At 43.1% G+C, this 16,659-nt stretch overlaps 1 protein-coding gene across 5 annotated transcripts in view; it reads left to right on the plus strand.

Annotated features, from left to right (window-relative positions):
- The window catches only part of MTUS2 (microtubule associated scaffold protein 2), a 625,283-nt gene that overhangs the window by 552,820 nt on the left and 55,804 nt on the right, over positions 1-16,659 (plus strand). For all 5 annotated transcript variants that reach the window (XM_050766814.1, XM_050766813.1, XM_050766816.1 and 2 more), the window contains one exon: positions 2,638-2,704. In XM_050766814.1, the coding sequence (XP_050622771.1) occupies positions 2,638-2,704 (67 nt within the window). The remainder of the gene's footprint in view (positions 1-2,637; positions 2,705-16,659) is intronic.

The following is a 16,659-nucleotide window of genomic DNA, read 5'->3' on the forward strand; positions in this document are numbered from 1 at the left end:
CATACTATTTCAATTATCTGGCTGTGTTTAGGAATTAGAGAATGTGAGTATTCAAAATTATTCTTGACAGTAAAAGCAAGTTAGTTTTTCCACTAGGTTAAGATTATTTCAGGGTCAATACCGAAATTAGCACTCTCCAAAATACCAAATTTGCTTAACCTACAGGAACACATTGATTGTCATCTGGCCATATTATGCTGCTGTTAGAATGAGCATATAATCCCTGTGATCTGTCTGATTAGAACATGTTCCCTGTTCTGGCTTCTCTAATCTCTGAATCACATCAAAAATTAAGCAAAATCAAGGCAGACCAAGAAGGTGCTTACAAAAATAGAGCATAAGGCCAGGCACGGTGGTTCACACCTGTAATCCCAGTACTGTGGCAACTACAGATTGGGCAGATTGCTTAAGCCCAGGAGTTTGCGACTAGCCTGAGCAACATGGTGAAACCTCGTCTCTACTAAAAATACAAAAAATTAGCTAGGCATGGTGGCATGCACCTGTAGTCCCTGCTACTTGGGAGGCTGAGGTGTGAGGATACCTTGAGCGTCAGAGATGGAGGTTGCAGTGAGCTATGATCACGCCACTGCATTTCAGGCTAGGTGACAGAGCGAGATCTTGTCTCAGGAAAAAAAAAAAAAGAGGATAAGACTGATATAGAAATTCTAAATGCATTTAGATAATTAATATGGAAAAGCACCTGTTATATATAGGATTTTTCCAGTTGCAAATGAAATACAAGGAAACAGAAATATAGTAACAACTTACACTTGTATGAACTTGCTAAGTGCTGGACACTAACTACATCACATACATTAATGTAATCCTCATGACAACCCTGCACAGTGGGTGTGGCGTTAGAGTAGGAATATTGAGATACAGGGTAGGATTAGGCAAGAAAATACATGCTCTCAGATGTAACTGTTAGCTTTGAAATTCAGGGAAAACAAGGATGCTATGGACTGGGATGGAAGGAGAGAACTTCAGAAATGAGATGGGAGGTGTCCGTTGGGTCTGTCTTAGTCTCTTTGGGATGCTATAACAAAATATCATAAACTGGGTGGTTTATAAATAACAGAAATTTATTTCTTACAATTCTGGAGGCTGGGAAGCCCAAGATCTAGGCTCCAAAAGATTCAGTGTCTGGTGCTGGCCACTTTCCTGTAAACATTAGAACCTGGGCTGTATCCTTACATGGAGGAAGGGGCAAGGCAGCTCCCTGGGATCCCTCTAATTTTATTCGTGAGGGCTCCACCCTCATGACCTGATCACTTCCCAGAAGTCCCACCTCCTATTAGCATCAGCTTGGAGGTGAGGATTTCAACATGAATTTTAGGGGGATTTAGGGGACCACATACCTTCAGACTATAGCAGGGCCCGTTTCCCTCAGGGACAGATCTATTGCTACATTTTCTTAAGGAAACTAGTAGCTAATAATTTTTGACTCCTGTGATGAAAATAGCTCTCAGTGTATTATGAAAATAGGGTTTTATTTTTGACATGATGAATATTATGACACAGCTTAGCAAATGCCCTCTGGATAACCCGAGACCCTCCCACCAACCCAAAGCAGCACACTTGTTACCCGCGTCTCAGAACAGCACACTGGAAACAATATTGTGAGAACGGTCTGGTCACATTCCGCACACGTCCTTCAGAGGTGCTGAAACCAAAGGCAATGGTTATTAAGGAAGAAAAAACATTCTCAAGGCCCCGATGATATTCACGCTAGGTATTTGGTCCACACTTTACTCAAAATTCCCTCTCTGGAAATCAGTTTGCTTTGAGAGTCTATGCTACAGAATGACAGAGACTTTCTTTGAAGGCCTGTATTTTTGGTATCTCAAACTTGAAGAGAATTTATGTAGCTCATCTTTTCTGGTAATTGTGAGTAATAAAATCATAATATGCTGTTTATGGTGACTCAATAATGCAGATTACAAATTCAGCGTATCTTCAACTACTTCCCTACTTTGATTTGAAAACAACTTAGCAGTCATTTAGTTATACGTGGCATTTTTTGCACTAAATGGTATTTCAAGCTTGAGATTTCCTCTTTTTTCATCTATTGATGCTGACAGTGGAACAAAAAACTTGGAAACCTTAAATGTTGTTGGTCATATTACAAAGAGAAGTGTTTCATGCTAAGCCTTCTGTCCTGATCTTTATTATTGATTAAGTAGCTAATCATGTATGGACAAAAGGGTAAGTGTAAAAAACAGTTGGTAAAACAAGCATTTGGCCCTCAGAGAAATATGGCACAGACTTTTTTAATGGTTGGAAATCTCATAGTAGTGATAATAATAAACACTGTATAATAATATATGGCAATAGATTGCATGGGACATAAATATGCAAAGAATTATTGCAGGATGATATACAAGAGTGTAATCCAGACAAAAGCACAACCATGGGTGTTATTAATATTATAATGCTAGCTTTGCCATTTGAATGGGATACAAATGAATGAGTCAGACTTGACTTTGTAAGTTTTTATATGCTTGTATAATGTGAAAATTATCTCCTTAAGGACTAGACTTATAAATATTTGCTTAATACGATTCATTAATTAATCATGTGAAAGTGCTTATCTAGCATAAAACTAGGGGACTCTCGGTATCCGTTTTGTTTTTTCAGAGTGAAAGTGCCCTTGTGAAAGAAAAAGAGCTGTCAATCGAACTTGCAAACATCAGGGATGAAGTTGGTAAGTAGGGCATTGAAAATGAGGAGCATAAAGAATGTCTTTTCCTGATTCCTATGAATGTGTAACAAAAGCAATTACACCTCCTGTAATAAGCCAGTGCAAACCTGCCTAGATGAATGAAGTATCTTGCCCAGCGCAGTGGTGGGCTGCTGCGGCCTTAGCAGGGAACCATAATTTTCACGTCTCTGCTGTTATAAAGACAGCTTCCTAACAGTTCACAGTGGAACTCATCAGTCCTTGACTCTGCTATTTGCAGACGGCAGCTCATACACCAGTCTGCATTGATCCATCTGGGTCCCCTCTGATAAAATGAGGTGCTGTCTGTAAGACGCAGATGTTCCATGGCTTCCTGCCACTGTCTACCCCGTTGTGAAATACTCTGTGATCTAGAACAAGGTCAAAAACACAAATCTGGTTGGATTAAAAATGTGAGAGTTCATGTTGAAATTTCTAATCTTTGGCTGATGAAATGGTTTAGTTCAGTCTGGACCATAGAGACCTTATAAATAAAATGATCCCCAAACCCTGGGGATGTGGCTTTCACTGTAGGTCAAGGACAGGACCAGATATTTGCCATGTTCTCATTGCTTGATCCCATTTTCCCTCTTGACCATCTGTTATTCTCTTTCCCCAGGAATCAGTCAGCAAAGCTGAAATACACATGGTCTGTTCCCATTGCCCACTATTGTCTTTATCAGTGAGCACTTCTCCTCCATCTAGTGTGGTCCTGGGAACAGGCCACCATGTGCAGGTGTGGCTTCCTCCGTGAGGGGATTGGAGCAATCTCAGGTGTCCTTGGCACGTAGCTAGCCATGCAGATAGGCAGAAGGCTGGACTTCCCCAGGGACCACATGCCCTCAGGTGTGCAGTGGACAGAATAGTGAGATCCAAGCATAGCCTTCCCCAACCCTTTGTATTCCTCTCTCCTTTCGTTAAAATGTTTTCTTTTTCTCCCTTGTGAGTTCTGTGACTTCTTTTAACGTTAAAGTAGGTCTGCAGTGGTCTCTTCTCCTCTCTAAGGACAGCAGGTGCTTGTGGGAAAACAACAAATACAGGCCCCTTCCCAGCCTCGCTGGTGTGTGATCCGGAGCAGCAGGACCCTGCTACTGCTGCAGGGACACCTACACCCGGACACCCTTTCTCCCCGGCCAGGAGAAGCCCAGGGCTTGACGCCAGATATACGCTTCTTCCGACAGAGTCAGCTAGGAAAGGCAGGGTGTGAGGAGCCCTGGGAAGCTGAGGTCCATGAGGGCCATGTCTGACCTGGCTGGAAGGAGGAGCGGGAGGGGCGAAAGCGGCCCCATGCCCCGCAGACTCCTGCTGGAAAAGTCTCATCCTTCCTTTTTGCCATTGTTGTTGTTTTCATGGAGGTTGAGCCTAATTTCTGTGTGTTGGGTATCACCCCAAGCAGCATTCACAGGGACAGCTCCAGTGATGACCTCATTGCCAAGGCCACCGTGGGTGAAGCCTCTGTGCCCCCATCTGAGTTTCTTCACCAGTGTGGCCACCCCTCATGATCCAGATGCCCACATCTGGCCTCAAAGACCAGTGTTGAGAGTGGCCCCCACTTTTTCCTGAAGGGAAACTCCTGGTACACTCACTGGTGACCCTGCCCAGTGCCAGGGACTGTTTCCGTTCTTCTCTAAGGAAGAACTCACCACTGTTCACCCATGGAGCCATGGGTCCCATGTGATTGGCTGCCCTCCCGTGCATGCACACATTGTACACACATGCACACATACACACACACACGCACACGCACACACACACGCGAGAGCTGTCCTCCTCGATGACTCCCGTGGTTCCTTTAAAAGGACCTTCCGCCTCCTTCCACACTGATGGAAACTGCTTTATCAAAAAGGAGTTCCTCCTTCCTCACTGATGAACTGCAAAGACCCGCCTCTGCACCCATCCGCTTTAGGGCCTGCCCTCAGCTGGAGGTGACTCTGAGGCCTCTGCTCCTCAGCGAAGCTGCCAAAGAGCAGGTTTCACCTCTGCTGGCCTTCAGGTCAGTTCCCAGGGAATGTGGAGGTGGAGACAGCTGGGAGATCTTGCCTTGTCCCCTACTGGAATCTGCCTTCCACCTTGTAGAGGTAGAGACCCTTGGAGATGGCCCCTGATGACACTGCAGGGACAGCTCAGAGGCCTAGGGTAGAGGTTCCAAAATTCTCAATTCACAGGGAACACAGTGTCTCAGTAACTTTTTTTTCACAGTCTCAAGGCCAAATAAATACCTTGCAGCTCTATTTATTAAGGAGTTAGGTCTAAGCCACTTAAGTGTGTATGTCCTAACAACTTTGTGGCCATTTGAAAAACTGAACATAAATGGAAAGAAAACAATATATTTTTGTTTTATTCTTAAGGAACCACAATGACTTGCTTGTGTTTGGGCCCCACACAACTTCTCAGACCTTGGCATCGGATTGGATAAGGCTATCCTTGTATCTTGTTTCACACTGATTTTCACTGCATATTTTTTATCACAGCAGCAGCCAAAACCTCAGCTTTGCAAAGTTATGATATCAAAGGGGATGAAGTGTGAGCTAATGTTGAGCTAATGTCAAAACTCTGAACCCCCCAAACCAGGAGTTCGCATGGTATCCCCCAGGGAGGCAGCATCGGTGTGTTTCCCTTGGGAGTATTAATGGAAGAAACGCTGCAGCGCCCTGTGATTTGCCGCAGTGGCCCAGGGTGCCTCAGCACACAGTTTGCAAACCACAGGCTTGGGGACACTTCCCTGCCCTCAGTGGCTGAGAGACTTGAGCATGAGGAAGGTTGGGTCTCCAGAGACTCAGGAACAGAAAGATGCTGATAAGTTATGGTTCAGCTAGAAAAGTGTGCGGTGTTACCCCCTGTAATGTATAGCTCCTGCCGCCTTTCCTCCTCTTTTAGCAAGATATGTTAGTCTCAGTTAAGGGAGTGATAGAAAAGCATTGAATTATATGAGGACTGTCGAGTCTTGTAGCCCTGAAATGCTAGAAGCCAATCCCTGAGTATGCTTCTCTATGAAACAGACGAGTTTCTAGGGGGTTCCAAGGCTTGGCAGTTCTGAGCATGGGCTTTAGGTTCAGGTGGGGCGAGCTGGTAGACCTCTGTGTCCCACAAGTTCCCCTTCATAACATGGAAAGTCAGTTAAAGAAGATAGTGCTGATAGCTCTCCGTCAGGGTGACTCTCTTAACTCTCCAGTGTGTAGCACCTTGAACCCAAAGATAAAAGATGGAAATTTCCACTCCAGGGTGAATTTCTCCCTGGAGAGACTTCTGCCCTCCCTGTGGGCAAGCTTTGGCTCTGAGGCCCCGTGTCCCCTGATGCAGTTGGGTTGGGTGCCGGGTGTGCCAAGTGCAAGGCTGCTTCTCTCTGTGCTTTCCCGAAGCTTCTAAATGCAGCAGGCACTGCACAAGGATTACATTGGGTTTTGGGTTTAAGTCTTATTTGATTTCTGCCTAAGTGCTAAGAATAGAACCAGAATTATCTGCCAGATGAAAAAGCTACTAGAGGGAGGGCGGAAGGCCTTGGCAGCACCACTGCCTGGTTCCTTCGGCCCAGCTTTCATCCCCGGCACACACTTCAGCCGCAAACACCCAGTTCACAGCTGAGATTGCATTGAGAGAACAAAGACGGAGGGGAATGTGGGGATCAATTGTCAACCGTAAAGCACATAAGCTCTGGCGTCTTGACATGCAATGTATTCTCTTTTTGGGAGAAGAGCATTGAGCATGCAAACCTGGCTTACGGGTGGCCCAGAGAGAGTAGTATGGTCAGTCCCTTCCCCTTAGCACCAGCCCTGTCCTAAGTTAAGGCTCTTATCAGCTGAGTCTAATGGGAACTGGAGGTGGAGGGATGTGGGGGGACATGGGGGACATGGAATTTCTAAGGCTCTGATTTCAGACAAGGAAGAAGGGAAGAAGGTGCAGAAAGTCAGAATAGTTAGGTGTATTTATTGCAGATTCCAGAACAGGGCTGCCCTGTCTCCCAAATCTAAAAATTGCTGCTTAAACTGTTTCATATCCATTAAACTGATGCCTAAATTCCACCAATATCTGTTAATAAGTACCCATCCATTGTCCAAACTTTTGAGGTGAATAAATGCAATCGAAAGCTTTAGCATCTGGACTGAGTACAGTGGCTCACACCTGTAATCCTAGCACTTTGGGAGGCCGAAGCAGGTGGATCACCTGAGGTCAGGAGTTTGAGACCAGCCTGGCCAACGTGGTCAAACCCCATCTCTCTAAAAAAAAAAAAAAAAAAATTAGTCAGGTGTGGTGGCAGGTGCCAGTAATCCCAGCTACTGAGGAGGCTGAGGCAGGAGAATCACCTGAACCCAGAAGGCAGAGGTGGCAGTGAGCCGAGATTGTGCCATTGCACTCCAGCCTGGGTGACAAGAGCAAAATTCTGTCTCAAAAAAAAAAAAAAAAAAAAAAAAAAAAAAAAAGCTTTAGCATCTGGTCAGAATCAGCTTTGTCTGTGTTCACAGGCCTGATGCATATTAGAATCACCTGCAGTGATGCCCTAGGCAACAGAATCAAAACATTTGAAGAGGAGGCCTAGGCCATTTTTTTTAAAGCCCCCAGCTGTTTATTAAGTACAGTGAAGTTGGAGATTCAATGAACTACACTGAAGGAACAGGGGGTTTGATTTGGGCCAGGGACAGGGTTGAGGCAGGAAGTACATCAATTGGGATAGGCCTGGAAGGGCAGGATCCCATCATGGGGGGCCCTGGGCAGCAAGGCAGGCCAAGGGAGAGCAGCACAGGTGGGTGGGGAAAGGCGCAGAAAAGGAAGATGCGAAAGACAAATTGCACCTGTTTGGAGATTATACCGAGGCTGGCCTGGCTCCTGAGAAATGGCAAAGGATATCCCTTTCCTTCACTCCCGCCTCCTTCCTTCGCCTTTGCCCGTCTGCCTGGGGAACTCAGTCTTCTCAAGTCAGCTACCCTCCTGGTGAGATGGACTTTGGGGAGCAAGGCATGGAAAGCAATCCCCAGTACATTTGCAGACACTGCCCTTTTATACCTTCCCATTTGTGATCTCTCTGGTATCACGACTGAATCTTCTAGAAGGTCCGTAGTTGGACTAGTGCCCTCTACCAGAGACTTGATGTGTGTCCTCACACACTGGAAGAGAATCTCCAGTAGTCTTTAAGTAGGAATTTCCTGGCAATTGATTTACAAGTAAACCTTGAGAACATGCCCTAGTGAGTGCTGTTTTCTCATGCCCAGGGTATGGAGGGTTTCTCCATATTGACAGCCAATTCTTCCTCATCAGCTGAGTGTCCAGTGATTCCATTCAGTTCTGACACCAAGGACCCAGTGTTAGTATAGACCCCCAGGTTGAGAGCTCAGTCCCACAAGACCATGTCCACCTCAGAAACCAGTCCTAAGTCTCAGCGGCCACCCAAGGTTCTGTCCAATCTGCTATAAACTCAGAGGTTCCCACAACTGCCTCCTTAGATTTGATAATTCACTAGAAAGATTCATAGAGCAGGGTATTTGGCAGGGAGAGAGGTGGGGAGTTTCCATGCCCTCTGGGTGCACCATCTTCCCTGTACCTTAGTATACTCACCAACCCCAAAGCCTGTTGAATCACATTCAAGAGTTTATATAATTTTGGCCAAGGCAGGTGGATCACTTGAGGCCAGGAGTTCGAGGCCAGCCTGGCCATGGCGAAACCCCATCTCTACTAAAAACACACACACAAAAAATTGGCCAGGCGTGGTGGCAGGCACCTGTAATCCCAGCTACTCGGGAGGCTGAGGCAGGAGAATTGCTTGAACCTGGGAGGCGGATGTTGCAATGAGCTGTGATTGTGTCACTGCACTCCAGCCTGGGCGACAGAGCAAGACTCTGTCTCAAAAAAAATAAAAAAGTTTATAAAGTTTATATAATTCTATCCCCAGCCTCCCTTCCTCTCCCTGGAAGTCGGTGGGTGGGACTGAAAGTTCCAATCCTCTAATGACTTCTTCATTCTAGTGACCAGCCCCATCCTAAAGTCAAATAGGGACCCTACCCTAAGTCATCATTAGCGTAAACTCAGGTGTGATTGAAAGGGGATCATTATGAGTCACAAAAGGTAATCCTGCCACTTGAAAAACTCCAAGCATTTTAGAGACTTGTGCCAGAAACTGGGAAGAAGGACCAAATATATTTTATACCACATCCAGACCAGGTCGGTCCTACAGTCATGGAGAATGATTCACTCATTTTGCGAGGTTCTGAGCACCTTGTGTGGAGCAGACAGGGAAGTCATAGGAGTTTAGGGCTAGTCCAGACCAGAGTGACAGTACCCTATCCATTGCATTTTAGAGATCAGTCTACAGACTTGTTTCAAAGATCTTGGCTAAAGCTGGGACATGTGCCAAAAGCACCAAAGGAAAAACTTCGTTCTCCTTAATCTCAATCCATTCATGCATCCAACAGCTGTTTCTAGAGCACCTACTTTTTGTCAGACACAGGCTGGTCAGGGTCACCATGGGTGGTGCAGTAGGTTATACTGTTTAAAGGGGCACCCCTCTGGGTCAGGGCTGAAATGCATCCAACTGCAGCCACCACCAAGCCCTGTGGCCTGGCATGAGGCTGCTGCCACTCAGAGGAAGGGACACTTTTTCCCCAGATTGCACAGAGGTGCTGTGTGGGCTAGATTGACCCGATGCTTAGTACCAGAGATTCTGTGAAAGAGGTGCTGTCTACTGTGGACCTCATATGCTAAGATGCAAATAGATGCGTGTGGGCAGGGGAGGAGAGCACAACCATGGAGCACCTACCAAGACCTGCTGCCCCCAGTAAATCCGCCCTGGAACAGTGGTTGCCATGATCATTTGCAGGCATTGCCCATTCTGCACACCTAAGGACAGAACGAGTGTTTCCCTGTTACTCTTTCTATGTATCAGAGTCTTCATACTTGTCATTTCATAGCCATAAAATGTTCTGTAGTGCTGATAAACTAGAATACATTCCTTTTCTTTGAGCATTTGGATTTTTACCATTTTTGTTGTTATGCAACAAGTATAGTGTTTGCAAATTACTTTTTACCTCTTTTGTTATTTTCTTGGGAATATATTCTCAAAAGCACTGACTGATAATTTTGGGAGGATTTTACATTTGTCCCAAATGTATCTATAATGCAAAATGTGTTGGATATTTATTCTGTAAATCAAGATAAAAGATTATGGTGGATTTCATCTTGTGTTGCTAGGGTTGTCTTATAAAGAGGAAATTAAATCTTCTCTCTCTCCCTCTCATGCACACAAACATACACACAAATGAGAAGAGACACATAATATCCAAGTATGTATCAGGGTATAGTTTATGACGGAGCCTTTTGTGGTTCAAGAGTACAGTCCCTATGGAGTGGCTGAATTTGCTCATATTTGTGTTACATTGTACATGTTTATTATCCATAGTTCAAAAATCCAAAATCTGAGATGCTCCAAAATCCAAAACCTTTTGAGCACCGACCTGATGCTCAAAAGAAATGCTGAGTGGATGCTTTCGGATTTCAGATTTTTAAATTAGGGATGCTCAACTAGTAAGTATAATGCAAATATTCCAAAATAAAAAAAAGAAAATCCGAAATGTGAAATGCTTTTGGTACCAAGCATTTCAGATAAGGGATACTCAACATATGTTTCCTTGGAGACAGGGCACTCTGGTGTCAAAAATGAAATCAGATCAAGTTAGAATTTTAGGAATATATGATGCATATGAAAGTATACGTCATGAACTGGGAGACCTCAAACCAAAAACTGCTACTAAGGCTCAACTTTACAGCAGTTGCAGCACAATTTCTAGAGCATAAAGATTTTGACTTTTTTCATGATTGGCTGTCATATATTCTTTTTTCAGGCAAATAGAGCTGTTTGAGCTGATTCATCTGTAGCTGATTGGTTTGATTTCATTCAATCATGCTTATAAAGACCAAAAGCTTACTTGTGTGTTTTGTTTAGGGATAGGATAATTGCCTGTTTGGGGAAATCAGGGTGACTTAAGTTTCGGTTACCTGGCTCTAGGTAGTTGGCGTTGGGGTATATAAACTGTGGCCTCCATTTTTATTTTTTAAAAATGCTGGTCATAAAGGATCTCATCCTCAACTCACCCTCCATGGGTGATGGCTCTTGTCTGTGGGGTTTTGGGGAATTGGGTGTGTCCTTGGAAAAGGCTTCCCCAGGTGGTGGTGGTTGTGGAGATTAAAGGGCGTTTTGGATCCCCAGGAAACCAGAATCCAGCACCACACCCAGGGAGGAAGAGCAAAGATGCTAGAAATAGATTTAATATTTGATTTTTTATCACATTTAAAAATTTTCCAGAAAATAAAATATGACCCTTGATTTTTCTGATGGAACACCACACTCCAAATTCCAAAGTCGAATATTGAATCACTGAAGAGCACTGATGTATTTGTAAGCACTGAAATCGGTTTATAAGATGCTGTTCCCCAGAAAGGATTATCTCCTTTCGAGAGCGTATGCCTCACGTTTTGTTTACTGCCATCAGGTGGATGTTTAAGGTTCTCTCCCTAGCCAAGCTGAGAGAGAAAATGACATCATAGTCACACTGTGACTGCCTTATTAGAAAACCTGAGTCTTAAAAATCAATATGAATTAAACAAACTCCACCAGACAGAAAACATGCAATGCAGCGGCGATACAATGGAGCCCTCCGGCTGGCACCCCTCGCTAACCCTGCTGCCCTGCCGGCCAGACTGGAAAGCCTGTTGAAATGTGCATGAACCAATGATGCTTCCCCAGCAAAACTCCCATCACGCTCTTCCCTAGGGCTGCTCAAAGCTGTGACTATCTGAATGTGGTGTGAAATTGGCTCTTAACTTTGGAGTTCTCAATCACCCCAGCTGCTGGCTTCATTGGCCAGAACTAAGTCACAAGGCAAATTTAGCCACAATGGAGATGGGCACATGTGTTTTTTTCCCCTTGGTGACCTTGCCCAGATATTGCCCAGTTCACCTGCAGCTACCCCCAGTCCCCATTACTGCTGGACAAAGCTGCCTCCTGCTCCTGTGCCCTTTTCAGAGCTTGTGACAGCCTCTGTTCTCGGTGTCCCCACCCAAGCCAGGCCACAGGTTTTCATCTTCCTGCTGGGTTCAGATTTAAGATGGACTTTGCTTTTTTATCTTTTCTGAACACTTTAAAAATACTAAAAATGGAATATAGTTGAAAAACAGAATGCTCTTTTTTTTTTTTTTTTTTTTTTTTTTTTTTTTTTTGTTAACACGGAGTCTCACTCTCACCCAAGCTGGAGTGCAGCAGTGTGATCTCAGCTCACTGCCACCTCCGTCTCCCAAGTTCAAGCGATTCTCATGCCTCAGGCTCCCTAGTAGCTAGGATTACAGGCACGGGCCACCATGCCCAGCTAGTTTTTGTATTTTTAGTAGAGGCGGGGTTTCACCATGTTTGTCAGGCTGGTCTCGAACTCCTGCCCTCAAGTGATCTGCCTGCCTCGGCCTCCCAAAGTGTTGGGATTACAGGCATGAGCCACCATGCCTGGCCTAAAGCACTCTTTCTAGCAGAGTTTCTCAGGTATTGTACAGAAATCCAAATAGTTAAATCTATGTTTTGATTAAGGTCAGTTTATTGAAATATAGCAAAACAATACCTGAATGTTTTCTATAATATAAAATAAAGATGTAAGAAAAAATTTTGAGAGCTTGATATAAAGATGTGGTAGGAATCTAAGTTTGTGGCAGTGAGCACTGAATTGTTATTTATTATGTTCTTAAGTTATTGACTAGCATGCATTTTTCAGTATGCTCTCATTTGTGACTAACAGCCCACACATACACACACATACAGTGGAAGGTATTTGTGAGATGATTTACCATTCATGATTATCAAAAAAAATTATCTTCTGGTCTTAATGATTATAATCCCTTTTAGTTACACAGTGCTTGGTACCTCCAAGCCCTTCCATATGACATGTTTTATTTATTCAAACAGTAAAGTAGGCGTTGGTATCCTTATTTTATACGTAAGAAAACTGAGGGTCAGAAAGAGTAAGTGATTTCCTAACAGCATACAGCTGGTGTCGGAGAAAAGTCTTAAATTCTTCCCACATACAGCATCTAAGTTCACCACAGCATTTGCACCCTGACTACCAAGTGGTTTTTTTTTTTTTCCAATTTTTAATTTGGTAAATTAAAATATCAGATAAACAAAATAAAATAGTTGTTACTCCTAACTCCATATGACTTCTACGCAAAACCATGATAGACGCTAGTATAAATCTGTCCAAACATGGATTATAACACAGTGTGATTTAATTGGTCCTAGGCTATATCCATTAGGATTGGGTTCAGGCATGAGGAACAAAATCCCGAAATAATGGTAGCTGAATCAAGGCAGCTGTTCATTTCTCTCTTACATAGGAGTCAAAAGGTGAGCACTGAGGAGCAGCTGTGGTTCTGTTCCGCGTCCTTGGGGACCCAGGCTCCTTACAGCCACTGTCCTTTGACCGCAAGGAGGAGGACCATGATACCCTCCCGACTGTGGTCCAGTGTGACAGTTGGTGTGACAGTCATTACATCTATATTGCAGGTGGCAGGCTGGAAGAAGGAAAGAACAAAGAAGCAGAGAAAGTGGGTCTGCTCTCTCTGGGGGAAAGTGTCCAGGAAGTGTCCTTGACTATACATCTCTTTGGCCAGAACTAAGTCACAAGTCAAATTTAGCCACAATGGAGCTGGGGAAATGTGCTTTTTTTCCTGTTGGTGACCTTGCCCAGATATTATGTTATTACTATGGAAGAAGGGGAGAATGTGACTAGCACCCTATATCATAGGTCCTCAATTGCCTCAACAGTTAGATGGGGATAGTAGTCCTGTCGTAAGTAGGTATGAGGTAGGTGAGGGCAAAGGATCTAGCAGAATGTTTGGAAGAATAGTGGGTGCTCAGTATGTGTTAATTCCCTTACATTTCAGATTAGATTCTGCTGTCTCCTCTCTCACCCAGCTTTAAAGAAGCTGACTCAAAATTAAGAAACCAAGAAACCAGCAGAAAAAAATAACCAACCTTGGGATCACAAAAAGAATGTACGTTTTCTGATTCATAAAACTATCTGTTCTAAGCACACCGACTAAAAGACAGAGTTTGTCAGACTAGATAAAAAAAGAAAAGCAAGACTTGGCTACATGCTGCCTAAAAGAAACCCACTTCAAACATAAAGACACAAATAAGTTAAAAGTGAAAGGATGAAAAAAATATATATACTATGTTAACATCAATCAAAAGAATATTGGAGTGTCTGTATTCATATCACACAAAGTAGACTTCAGACCCAGGAATATTGCTAGGAATGAAGATGACCATTACATAATGACAAAAAGGTTGATTTACTAAAAAGACATAATGATACCAAATACCTACATGCCGAACAATAGAGCTTCAAAACACTGAAGCAAAAATGGATAGAACTGAAAGGAGAAATAGACAAATCTACAGTTATGATTGGAGACCCCAGCACTCCACTCTGAGTAACAACAGAACAAGCAGGCAGAAAATCAGTCAGCTGATTTTCTGTAGAAGACCTGAACAACGCTATCTTCCAACTTGACCTTACTGACATTATAGAATGCTGTATCCATTCTATACATCCAAACATGTGTATTCTGTGTATTCCACAACAGAATACACATGTTTTTCAAATATATGTGAAACATTTGGCAACACAGACCATATTCTGAGCCATAAAACAAACTTCATCAAATATAAAGGAACTGAAAGTATACAAAATGTTTTGGACTATAATATAGTCTATAAATCAGTAACATAAAAATATCTGGAAAAAAATCTGCAAACATTTGGAAATTAAACAACATCCAAATAACACATAGGTCAAAGAGGAAACAAGATAAATTAGGAAATATTTCGAATTAAATAAAAACACAACATATCAAAATCTATGGAATGCAAAATTCTCTCTGATTAGCAGAGTTGGATCTTCTCATTCAATTTGCCAGCAAAATTTAGGGGGCACCCAAAATATATACCAGGCTCTTTCCTAGGTAAGCTGATGGTGAGGTGAGGAGTGTTATTTGAAAGAAGGTTTAGATTTAGTAGGTTTAGTGTACTGTCCAAATTTTTTTTTGAAATGGAGTTTCACTCTTGTTGCCCAAGCTGGCGTGCAGTGGCACAATCTCAGCTCACTGCAACCTCTGCCTCCTGGGTTCAAGCGATTCTCCTGCCTCAGCCTCCCGAGTAGCTGGGATTAGAGGTGTGTGCCACCACACCCAGCTATTTTTTTTGTATTTTTAGTAGAGACGGGGTTTCACCATATTGGCCAAGCTGGTCCCAAACTCCTGACCTCAGGTGATCTGCCCACCTCAGCCTCACAAAGTGCTGGGATTATAGGCATGAGCCTGCATGCCCGGACTACTGTCAGAAATTTGCGAGTGACAATATAGCTTCAAATAAAATTACTGATTTGTTTGCACAATGGACCACTCAGCATGACTAGGCCCCTGTTATAGGAAAATAATATCAGTTCTAAGCGGGGAAAATTTCAGACCAGTGATGTCAACTGCCATGATTAGATTTTATTCCAGTAAATGTAATTTTCTAAAGTCATTTTAGTTTCTATCCCAAACAGGTGCTTACCCATGCACAGTAATATCAATACTGCAAACTCCCTTAAATGTACCAGAGACTAGGGTTGGTTGCCATGGAAAATACATTATCAGCTACAATTTCACAAAATTTCACAAAACTGCTATACTTTGAGAAAATGATTCATTCCAGTTGGCAGCAACGTATTTTTTGATATTTATAAAATTATTTTACATCTATATGCCTAACACTTTCTGGTTATTTTATGTGGAGGTGTTTGTTTTGTAACCCTTTAAAATGTTTACTCTTTTATGAATAAAGATAAAGATAACTTTTTTCTGATATATGTTATTATTGTTTTTGAGACAGAGTCTTGCTCTGTCACCTAGGCTGGAGTGCAGACATGCAGTTGTAACTCCTGGGCTCAAGTGATCCTCCTGCCTCAGCCTCCAGAGTAGCTGGGACTACAGGTGTATGCTACCACACCCAACTGTGTGTATATATATATAGTAGATATATGTGTATATATATATTTTGTAGAGACGGGGTCTCACTGCGTTGCCCAGGCTGGTCTCGAACCCCTGGACTGAAATGATTCTCCTGCCTCGGCCTTCCAAAGTGCTGGGATTACAGATGTGAGCCACTGTGCCTGCTAATGTTAATATTTTTAAATCTGTGAGTTTAATCTTTAACTAACCTGAACTGACTGGCTAGAATAGCTCCAATACCAAGGGCAACCCCTAAATCACCCTGGGGACAAGCAGCTTCCGGAAACAGAGTCAGCTGCCTCCACTGGTTTAGGACTCCGTAAATCTAATATTTGAATAGTGGTATATAGTTTACAAAGCTCTTTCACACATTACTGCATTTGATCCTGACAACAACAGTAGGAGATAGGCAAGGGAGATAATACCACCATCAATTTCACAGTAAATATATCATGGCTATACAGAATAGAAGCAAACCCCAAATCACATACCTATTAAGAAGAACAGAGCTGCATCCTTATCTCTTCCCACCATAACCATATCAGGCTGCCTTCGCTTTGTAAGATCTAAATTGGTGTCTGAGAGAAGATAATAAATAGCAAGAAAAAGACGTAACGTGTTATAGATTTAACCTGGAAATGGCTGAAGAGCATTTGCAAAATATATGTTGTAAATTACAGACAATCACATGCAAATTATGCAAACATAATCGACTCAGTTGAGTTTCTCGTGAACAGGGACCTCCTCTTATTTTTCAGGGTATGTTAAGCCTCTGGCCCAGGGATTAGTACGATGAATGTGGGGAATTCAGCTGCTTCATTTTATAAACTTTATTGAACACAGATGTACTCTTTGCTGTGCCAGGAGGAAAAGAAAGATGTGACCAGGGCTCTGCACTCCTGAAATGCCTGTGTATTGGA

This window comes from Macaca thibetana, chromosome 17, assembly GCF_024542745.1.
Source record: "Macaca thibetana thibetana isolate TM-01 chromosome 17, ASM2454274v1, whole genome shotgun sequence".
NCBI lineage: Eukaryota > Metazoa > Chordata > Mammalia > Primates > Cercopithecidae > Macaca > Macaca thibetana.